We start from the raw sequence: 11,132 nt of genomic DNA on the forward strand, positions 1-11,132 counted from the left end.
AGTCAAGTAGGCCTAAGGAAGCATCACTATGAGCAAAGCTAGTGGATGTGATGTAATTCCAGTTGAGCTATTTCACATCCTAAAAGATGATGCTGTTAAAGTGTTGCACTCATTATGCAGCACTTTCCCACCATGATGTTTATCACACACTCTGTACTCAATAACTGATTAAGGAATATACAAATTATTGAATGGGCAGATAAATCAATGGATAAGTAATGTCCATTCAATGGGTGTAAAATAAATATATGTTCTGTAGAATTAATACTGGTACAAGCCCCGGTTCTTCTATATATAAATTATGTAAATATAGTGCATTTCTCTTCATCTTCAAAACTGAGATAATATTCCCTAACACATAAGATTTCTATGAGAATTGCATGAAATATTATACATACGTGTGTGTGCTCAGTCATGTCCAGCTCTTTGTGACACCAAGAACTGTAGCCTGCCAGGCTCCTCTCTCCATGGGATTCCCAGGCAAGAATTCTGGAGCAGGTTGCCATTCCCTTTTCCAGGGTATTTCCTGACATATGGATTGAACCCACATCCCTCGTGTCTGCTGCATTGGTAGTCAGTTTCAATGGCACCCCACTCCAGTACTCTTGCCTGGAAAATCCCATGAACGGAGGAGCCTGGTGGGCTGCAGTCCATGGGGTCACTGAGTCGGACACGACTGAGCGACTCCACTTCCACTTTTCACTTTCATGCCCTGGAGAAGGAAATGGCAACCCACTCCAGTACTCTTGCCTGGAGAATCCCAGGGACGGGGGAGCCTGGTGGGCTGCCGTCTATGGGGTCGCACAGAGTCGGACACGACTGACGTGACTTAGCAGCAGCAGCAGCAGCTTCACCTGAGAAGCCCAATTATATATATACATGTTTCTAAAAACAGTGTCAGTACATAATTAAGAGCGTAACAGGCAGGAAGGCTAGGGCTGTCCAAATGGAGGAAATAGGCTGCAAGTGCCAGACATTTGTTATCTCTCTCTCTTAAGCATCAGGAGGAAACAAACTACAAGTGTTGGCTTTTTTTTCTTTTTTTCCCCTTCTCTGTACAAATTTAAAAAGAGATTTCTTTTAAACTTCTGTATTGCCATAATGACAACTGGTTCCACCTGAACTTAACTTGTCTCAAACCTTGAGTTGACCTAGCAGGGGGGCACTTATTCTGCCTGCTTCTGATGTCTATGTCAGAATCTTTCTCTATCTCTTTTATACTTCAACAGTTTTTTTTTTTTTCACACAAAAGCTCTGAGGGATCAAGCCTCGGCAATGGCCCTGGAGTGAAAGCCTCTCCTTCAGAGGCTAAGAATCCTGGCATCTTTCATGGCTCAGAAACAACTTTTCATAATTAATATACAATAACTAGTATTAAGTGCTGTTAATATTATAAAATTTATTAAAATGGAATTCAAAATGGTACTGAAGAACGATATAATATAAATAATAAGTAAATGTCCTTTTGCTCATCTTGCTCATTTTCAAATAAGGTTAAGTATGTTCAATTAAAACCTACTCTGTGTAAGCTAAGATGTTCAAATGTTAGATGAGTTACAACACAGCAAACTTAAGCATTTATAATACGGTATTTGTCAAAATGTTTAACCTTGGTGGCATTATTTTAAGCTATATGATCAGAAATATATGTGTGTGTGTGTATATATATATATATATATATATATATATACACACACATCTATTTATATATATATATACATATATCCTTGGTAGTTTTCAGCTGGTAAAGAATCTGCCTGCAATGCAGGAGACCCTGGTCCAATCCCTGGGTTGGGAAGATCCCCTGGAGAAGGGAATGGTTATCCACTTCAGTATTATGGTCTGGAGAATCCCATGGACTGTGTAGTCTATGAGGTTGCAAAGAGTCATACACGACTGAGCGACTTTCACTTCACTATATGATCAGATTCCTCCATGGAAGAATGCTATGTCTGATTTAGTAATGTTGAGCATTACTCATTGCATTAAATATGAAAGGTGTATTCTATAATGTTTGGGAAGAATTTTGAAATGGAGATTTTAACCTGGTGTCTGCAATGTTTATTTTTCCTAACCCTTCAAATGTGGAAAAATATTCCTGCGTGTGGTCTAGAATGAGGTCAGATATATTGAAGGAGTGTTTTGCACCAGGAAAGGCAAAGATTTGACCTAATTCATTGTGTAAGTGATAATCAATCCAGAGTGATGCTTCTAATCCTTCTGACGCTAACTGAAATGTATAAAGGGTTAGCTTCCTGAGAAATGTTTTATAATTTAGGGCAGCTATTGTAATGTTTCTTCCGGTAGCTATTGAAGGCACTAAAAGCTTTTCAAGATCAGCATGACAAACAAAATTCGTGCTTAAATTGATACTATAAAGAGTCATATGATATATGGCTTACCACGGGCAGTTAAAAGTTGATGCAGAACATGAAGTTAATGCCTGAAGTGATTTCAGAGCTCCTTTGCAAAGTTTTGCCATCTTTTAACCATGGAAATTAACTTAGTAGCCTGTATATAGGCATCAAAATTGGCATTTCCTCACACCATGTAGAGGAAATATGAAATTAAGTGAAAAGCAGTTTTTACATAACTGGCTATCTGAGAAATCAAGAAAATTCTTTCAAGTTAAGTAGGAGGAAATCAGAGAGACCTGGGTTTTAATCCTGACTCTGCTATTGTATGGATGTGCAATATGAGATTTAGCCACTGGCTACCTCGGTTTTCTACATCTGTCACCAGAGGCTTTATTGTGAAGAAATTAAAGGAATGAATTCTGGCACAAGACTGCTAGAGTTTGAAGCCCAGTGGCTCTGCATACTAAGGGTGTAGAAATACATACTTATCTTCTTTGCATTGTTGTTTAATCACCTATTGTATTGCTAATTTTTACTAGGGACACCATAAGAAAATACCAGAGAGTGGGTGGCTTAAACAACAGAAATTTATTTTCTTATAATTCTGAAGTCTGAACATCCAAGATCAAATTGTCGTCAGACATGCTATCTTCTGATGTCTCTCTTCTGGCAAATGGCCTCCTTCTCTATGTGTTACCAGAGAGTAGGTTTTTGTTTCATCACAGAAAGAATTCAGAGACAAGCCATAGTGGGGTAGGGGGAGGTACTTTTTAACCTATAGTACACTCTCACAGGGAGAGTAGGAAGACTCAGGTGAACAGTTGTCCTGAGTTTCTTTGGCAAATTGGCTATACAAGTCATGAAAATGAATGGGAGGAATATTCATTTAGGAGGGAGGGATTTGGGGTTGTACTCCATGATTTTCATTCCAGCTTTACCTTCACAAGAGGAGGAGGGAATTTTGCCCTTATTTCATCTTGATCAAAAGGGTAATGTTGTGAGTGCATGATAGGAGCTTCTTACCTGCAAGGTTAATTTTATTGTAATGAAGGAATAATTAGCAAAATATTACATTCAGATGTCCAAGATTCCCACATTTTCCCACCTCTTTTTGCCTGTCTCCAAGATGCTTGCCACCCCAAAATATTTGATTTCCTGTCAGTCTGGAGGTTCTTGTTTTTCTTTGCCCAAGAATCACGAGATGTATAGTTTTCTGCTATTGGGTCAGGCCTCCCCTTTCTCTATTCATATCTAGCTATCTGTTTGCTCTGACATTTGTGTCCTCACATGGGATATTTTTCTGTGTGCCCCTTTTGTTTCTCTTTGTATCCAAATTCCCTCTTCTGAAAGGATATCATTCAGATTGCCTCAGTGATCACTCTAAGGGCTTCATTTTAATAGTTCTATCTCCAAACACAGTTACATTCTAAGATACCAGCATTTAGAGCTTGGATGTATGGATTTTGAGGAGAGACACAATTCAGCTCATGACACTTGTAAAAATGAGAAAAATAATGCACTCTCTCTCATCAGTTCAGTTTAGTCGCTCAGTCGTGTCTGACTCTTTGCAACCCCATGAACCGCAGCATGCCAGGCCTCCTTGTCCATCACTAACTCCCTAAGTTCACCCAAACCCATGTCCATCGAGTCGGTGATGCTATCCAGCCATCTCATCCTCTGTCGTTCCCTTCTCCTCCTGCCCTCAATATTTCCCAGCACCCGGATATTTTCCAATGAGTCAGCTCTTTGCATCAGGTGGCCAAAGTATTGGAGTTTCAGCTTCAACATCAGTCCTTCTAATGAACACCCAGGACTGATCTCCTGAGAAATAAATGAATTGACATGTATAATGGCTTAAAGCAGTGTCAAACAATAAGTACTCAGTATGTTACCCATTATTGTTATGGTATTTCACTTTGGACAAGTAAATTAATCTTTGTAAGCCTCTTTAAAACAGAGATTAATAATAGTACCTTATCGAGTGTTCATATGGACTAAAGATCATGCATGTAAAATGCTTAGCTAAGTGCCTGGCTTATCTTCAGCTCTGAATAAAGGTTAATAAATATTAGTATTATGGTTATTGCTATTGTTGCTGTGTGTACCAAATATCTGTACTTGTTATTTCGTATTATTTATGAAAATTATGTTTTTGGATCTGTATCATTTCATATATTTAGTATATGAGGAAACTGAGCTTCAAAACACAGCAAGTTTAACCAAGTTTGCATAGAACATAGATGGCAAAGTCAGAATTTAACCTGCCTGACTAAAATCCAGGGAAGCCCTAAGTGGCGCAGTAGTAAAGAATCAGTCTGCCAATGCAAGAGATATGGATATGGATCCCTGGGTTGGGAAGATTCCCTGAAAGAGGAAACTGCAACCCACTCCAGTATCCTTGCTTAAAAAATTCCATGGTCGCAAAGAGTCAGATGCAACTGAACACTCATGCACCGTTAAAATCCAACAGTTGGGGCGGAGCCGACGACTGGGGACGGAGCAGAGCGCGGCGCCCTCCCGCGCGCGCCCCGACCCCGCCCCGCGCCCCTGCGTCCAGGCCGGGAGCCCTCGCCCGGCCAGGCGGTGCGCGCTGCCTGCCGGGATACTCGGCCCGCCCAGCCAGTCCTCCCGGCTTGCGCCGTGGCCGTGAGATCCGCGTTTTTTCCAAAATGGTGGCGCTCGGCTCGGGGTGACTGCAGGAGCCGATAGAGCTCGACTCGCCTTCGCGGGACCATCGACACAGCGCTCTCCGCTCGCTCGCGCACCCTGTCTCTGCGTAGCCCTCCGCCGGCTCGGGCGCGCGCCATCCGCCGCCGCGCCACTTGCGCTTCGCTTCTGCCGACTGACGCTGAAGCCCGCGGGCGGCGGCGCTTCCCTCGGCTCCTCCGAGCCCCACAGGCAGGCCCCTCGGCGCTCGCTCCGAGCCCCGCAGGCGGGCCCTGTGACCCCCGGCGCGGACGGACAGCAGCGGAGCGGCGGCGGGCGACGGGCGCGGGGCTTCCTACGGCCGCTGCGCCCCCTTTCCCGGTCTCGGACTCCGGAGAAGGAAGCGCGGGTCCCGCATGAGCGCCGGCGGTGGCGGCAGCGACAGGGAACGAGGCGGTGGCGGGCGGAGGCGGTGGGCGAGGGCGACGACGACCAGCGAGGCGGCCGCTGCTGCGGGGGCCGCGGCCCAGGCGCGGGGGCGACGACAGGTTAAAAATCTGTAAGAGCCTGATTTTAGAATTCACCAGCTCCTCAGAAGTTTGGCGAAATATGAGTTATTAAACCTACGCTCAGATCAAGTTAGCAGCTAGACTGGTGTGACAACCTGTTTTTAATCAGTGACTCAAAGCTGTGATCACCCTGATGTCACCGAATGGCCACAGCTTGTAAAAGATCATCAGGAGAACCTCAATCTGATGACATTGAAGCTAGCCGAATTAAGCGAGCAGCTGCAAAACATCTAATAGAACGCTACTACCACCAGTTAACTGAGGGCTGTGGAAATGAAGCCTGCACGAATGAGTTTTGTGCTTCCTGTCCAACTTTTCATCATATGGATAACAATGCACCAGCTATTAAAGCCCTCGAGCTTTATAAGATTAATGCAAAACTCTGTGATCCTCATCCCTCCAAGAAAGGAGCAAGCTCAGCTTACCTTGAAAACTCTAAAGGTGCCTCTAACAACTGCTCTGACATAAAAATGAACAAGAAGGATGGACAAGGAGCAAGAGATGATTTTAAAGAATGGTCACCCTGGAAAAAAAAAAACCAAAAAACTAAAAAGGAAGACTCAGAAAGGAACTGGTTTGGTTTTAGGACACGGGCTGTTTCCAAAAGAAGACTCTGAAGAAACCTTTCTGAAAACATTGCCTCAGTCCTAGTCTTGAGAACAGTAGTCAAATGAGAAACCTCTTAGAAATACAGTGTTGTTTCTGGTCTCCAGTGAGGAGTGTGATGAGTCAGCACATGATCTCCTTGATTTACATTTACAGTTAATGATGTGACTTACCTAACCGAAGAGATGGTGTATGAAATTCTTGAATTATGTAGAGAGAGAGAGGATTATTCCCCTTTAATTCGTGTTATTGGAAGAGTTTTTTCTAGTGCTGAAGCATTGGCACAAAGCTTTCGGAAAGTCAAACAACACACCAAGGAAGAACTGAAATCTCTTCAAGGAAAGGACGAAGATGAAGATGAAAAGGAAGAGGCTGCATGTTCCGCAGCGGCTATGGAGGAGGATTCAGAAGCATCTTCCTCAAGGATAAGTGATAGCTCACAAGGAGATAACAACTTACAAAAGTTAGGCCCTGATGATGTGTCTGTGGATATTGAGGCTGTTAGAAGGGTCTACACCAGATTGCTCTCTAACGAAAAAATAGAAACTGCTTTTCTCAATGCACTTGTGTATTTGTCACCTAATGTGGAATGTGACTTGACGTATCACAATGTATACTCCAGAGATCCTAATTATCTGAATTTATTCATCATTGTCATGGAGAATAGAAATCTCCACAGTCCTGAATATCTGGAAATGGCTTTGCCACTATTTTGCAAAGCAATGAGTAAGCTACCCCTTGCAGCCCAAGGAAAACTGGTCAGACTGTGGTCTAAATACAGTGCAGACCAGATTCGGAGAATGATGGAAACATTTCAGCAGCTTATTACGTACAAAGTCATAAGCACTGACTTTAACAATCGAAATCTAGTGAACGATGATGATGCTATTGTTGCTGCTTCCACGTGCTTGAAAATGGTTTACTATGCAAATGTAGTAGGAGGGGAAGTAGACACAAATCATAATGAAGAAGATGATGAAGAGCCCCTTCCTGAGTCCAGTGAATTGACACTTCAGGAGTTATTGGGAGAAGAAAGAAGGAACAAGAAAGGTCCTCGAGTGGACCCACTGGAAACTGAACTTGCTGTTAAAACTCTGGATTGTCGAAAACCACTTATCCCTTTTGAAGAGTTTATTAATGAACCACTGAATGATGTTCTAGAAATGGATAAAGATTATATTTTTTTCAAAGTAGAAACCGAGAACAAGTTCTCTTTTATGACATGTCCCTTTATACTGAATGCTGTCACAAAGAATTTGGGATTATATTATGACAATAGGATTCGCATGTACAGTGAACGAAGAATTACTGTTCTCTACAGCTTAGTTCAAGGACAGCAGTTGAATCCATATTTGAGACTCAAAGTCAGACATGACCATATCATAGATGATGCACTTGTCCGGCTAGAGATGATCGCTATGGAAAATCCTGCAGACTTGAAGAAACAGTTGTATGTGGAATTTGAAGGAGAACAAGGAGTTGATGAGGGAGGTGTTTCCAAAGAATTTTTTCAGCTGGTTGTGGAGGAAATCTTCAATCCAGATATTGGTATGTTCACATATGATGAATCTACAAAGTTGTTTTGGTTTAATCCATCCTCTTTTGAAACTGAGGGTCAGTTCACTCTGATTGGCATAGTACTGGGTTTGGCTATTTACAATAACTGTATACTGGATGTACATTTTCCCATGGTTGTCTACAGGAAGCTAATGGGGAAAAAAGGAACTTTTCTTGACTTGGGAGACTCTCATCCTGTTCTATATCAGAATTTAAAAGACTTACTGGAGTATGAAGGGAACGTGGAAGATGATATGATGATCACTTTCCAGATATCTCAGACAGATCTTTTTGGTAATCCGATGATGTATGATCTAAAGGAAAATGGTGATAAAATTCCAATTACCAATGAAAACAGAAAGGAATTTGTCAATCTGTATTCTGACTACATTCTCAATAAATCGGTAGAAAAACAGTTCAAGGCTTTTCGGAGAGGTTTTCATATGGTGACCAATGAATCTCCTTTAAAGTACTTATTCAGACCAGAGGAAATTGAATTGCTTATATGTGGAAGCCGGAATCTAGATTTCCAAGCACTAGAAGAAACTACAGAATATGACGGTGGCTATACCAGGGACTCTGTTGTGATTAGGGAGTTGTGGGAAATTGTTCATTCATTTACAGATGAGCAGAAAAGACTCTTCTTGCAGTTTACAACAGGCACAGACAGGGCACCTGTGGGCAGAATAGGAAAACTGAAGATGATAATAGCCAAGAACGGCCCAGACACAGAGAGGTTACCTACATCTCATACTTGCTTTAATGTCCTTTTACTTCTGGAATATTCAAGCAAAGAAAAACTTAAAGAGAGATTGTTGAAGGCCATCACTTATGCCAAAGGATTTGGCATGCTGTAAAAAAAACAAAAACTGGGAAGAAAAAGAAAAAAGAAAAAGAAATTTAAAATTTTAATAAATATAACAAGAGGGATAAAAAAATAAAATAAAATCCAACAGTTTTTACGTCTACAAAAGATTTTTTGCTTACTAAACAAATGAAGAGACAAAAAATGCATGCCACTATCCCAGAAAATCAGATTAAATTGAACTCCTGGTACTTCTTTTTCCTAAATATAACTACCTGTTCATGTCCAAGTGAATGTTTTTTGTGTATCTTCATAATCACCTTCTCTATTTGACTTTTCTAACTTTTATTGATAATTGTCTTAGAACTTCATGATTATCTCTCTAATTCTCCTGGTAAACTGTGTTCCTGGAAAGGAGAGGCTATTTCTCATTCATTTTTCCAGAAAGCAGTGAACAAATGTTTGTTTAGTTAATGAATGAATGAACTACAAATAAGACAACAACTATGTATTAAGTCCTCTTCATTGTTCTTTTGAGTTGAGTATGTTTAATCATTAAAGATTATTAAAGACCATTAATAATCATTAAATAAAAATAAACATTAAAGAGGGGTCATTAAAGATTACAGAGTATCCCAATCCCTGCTCAATATTTTCTAATTATCCTAACTTAAGCTATGATTAAATTAGAATGTTGATGTAAGACAAGGAAGAAATTCAGAATAGTTTTGCCATATTCAATAATTCTTCAACATGGAACTTGCTCAAATTACTGCACAACTAATATATTGCACTTATTATAGATCTGTTTTAGCTTATGGTCCAAAACATTTTGCCAGAAACTGGAATCTCATAATAGGTTTGACTTGCTTTCTCCTCTGAGTGTACTTTAAAAAAGTCACTAGGAAGCAGAGAATGGATATAATTTTCATGTATTCTAAGAAAGGCAATATTAACTATGAGTTTTCCACCTAAAATGATTTGTTTTCATAGGAATCAATAAAATGAATATTTGAAATTTTAATTAAGAGATCTGTTCTTATTGATGGAGAAGGAAATTACAGCAAATTCCAGTATTGTTGCCTGGGAAACCTCATGGACAGAGAAGCCTAGTGGGCTATGATCCATAGTCTTGCAAAAGATTCGGACACAACTGAGAAACTAAACAACAACAAAGTTTCTTATTGATGGAGCTTCCAATGGGAAGTACGGCAATTGGAAAGTTAACCTTAGTAAATTCATGATATGTAAATATATAATCTTAATGGCTTTGGTCAGGAGGGGCCGTAGTGAGTAGATACCCCTTGTCCAAGGTAAGGAGCAATGGCTGCACTTTGCTGGAGCAGCCGTGAAGTGATACCCCATGTCCAAGGTAAGAGAAACCCAAGTAAGATGGTAGGTGTTGCAAGAGGGCATAAGAGGGCAGACACACTGAAACTATAATCACAGAAAACTAGCTAATCTGATCACATGGACCACAGCCTTGTCTATATCAGTGAAATGAAGCCATGCCGTGTGGGGCCACCCAAGATGGATGGGTCATGGTGGACAGGTCTGACAGAATGTGGTCCACTGGAGAAGGGCGTGCAAAACCACTTCAGTATTCTTGCCTTGAGAACCCCATGAACAGTATGAAAAAGCAAAAAGATAGGACACTGAAAGATGAACTCCCCAGGTCAGTAGGTGCCCAATATGCTACTGGAGATCAGTGGAGAAATAAATCTAGAAAGAATGATGGGATGGAGCCAAGGTAAAAACAATACCCAGCTGTGGATGTGACTGGTGATAGAAGCAAAGTGTGATGCTGTAAAGAGCAATATTGCATAGGAACCTGGAATGTTAGTTCCATGAATCAAGGCAAATTGGAAGTGGTCAAACAGGAGATGGCAAGAGTAAACATTGACATCCTAGGAATCAGCGAATTAAGATGGACTGGAATGGGTGAATTTAACACAGATGCCCATTATATCTACTGTGGGCAGGAATCCCTTAGAAGAAATGAAGTAGCCATCATGGTCAACAAAAGAGTCCGAAATGCAGTACTTGGATGCAATCTCAAAAACGACAGAATGATCTCTGTTAATTTCCAAGGCAAACCATTCAATATCACAGTAATCCAAGTCTATGCACCAACCAGTAATGTTGAAGAAGCTGAAGTTGAATGTTCTATGAAGACCTACAAGGCCTTTTAGAATGAACATCCAAAAAAGATGTCCTTTTCATTATAGGGGACTGGAATGCAAAAGTAGGAAGTCAGGAAACACCTGGTGTAGGCAAATTTGTCCTTGGAGTACAGAATGAACCAGAGCAAAGGCTAATAGAGTTTTGGCAAGAGAACGCACTGGTCATAGAAAACACCCTCTTCAACAACACAAGAGAAGACTCTACACATGGACATCACCACATAGTCAATACCGAAATGAGATTGATTACATTCTTTGCACCCAAAGATGGAGAAGCTCTATACAGTCAGAAAAAACAAGACCAGGAGCTGACTATTGCTCAGATCATGAACCCCCTACTGCCAAATTCAGACTGGAATTGAAAAAAGTAGGGAAAACCACTAGAACTTTCAGGTGTGACCTAAATCAA

The 11,132-nt window shown here is 41.0% G+C and overlaps 1 protein-coding gene across 6 annotated transcripts; it reads left to right on the forward strand.

Annotated features, from left to right (window-relative positions):
* Positions 1 to 4,899: 4,899 nt before the first annotated feature.
* LOC145540752 (ubiquitin-protein ligase E3A-like) lies at positions 4,900 to 9,561 on the forward strand. Of its 6 annotated transcripts, none has more exons than XM_081575827.1 (3): positions 5,000 to 5,551; positions 5,736 to 6,089; positions 6,335 to 9,561. In XM_081575827.1, the coding sequence occupies exons 2-3, from the start codon at positions 6,056 to 6,058 to the stop codon at positions 8,590 to 8,592; spliced, it is 2,292 nt and encodes a 763-aa protein (XP_081431953.1). In that variant the 5' UTR covers positions 5,000 to 5,551; positions 5,736 to 6,055; the 3' UTR covers positions 8,593 to 9,561. The 6 variants fall into 6 exon arrangements, with proteins under 6 accessions (XP_081431955.1, XP_081431953.1, XP_081431954.1 ...); XM_081575828.1 differs by having other exon boundaries at positions 5,444 to 5,551; positions 5,736 to 6,084; positions 6,340 to 9,561; XM_081575825.1 differs by having other exon boundaries at positions 5,454 to 6,084; positions 6,340 to 8,111; positions 8,250 to 9,561.
* The last annotated feature ends 1,571 nt before the right edge of the window (positions 9,562 to 11,132 follow it).

Source organism: Giraffa tippelskirchi, chromosome 3 (assembly GCF_054371585.1).
Source record: "Giraffa tippelskirchi isolate mGirTip1 chromosome 3, T2T-mGirTip1v1.2.pri, whole genome shotgun sequence".
In the NCBI taxonomy this organism is placed as follows: Eukaryota; Metazoa; Chordata; class Mammalia; order Artiodactyla; family Giraffidae; genus Giraffa; species Giraffa tippelskirchi.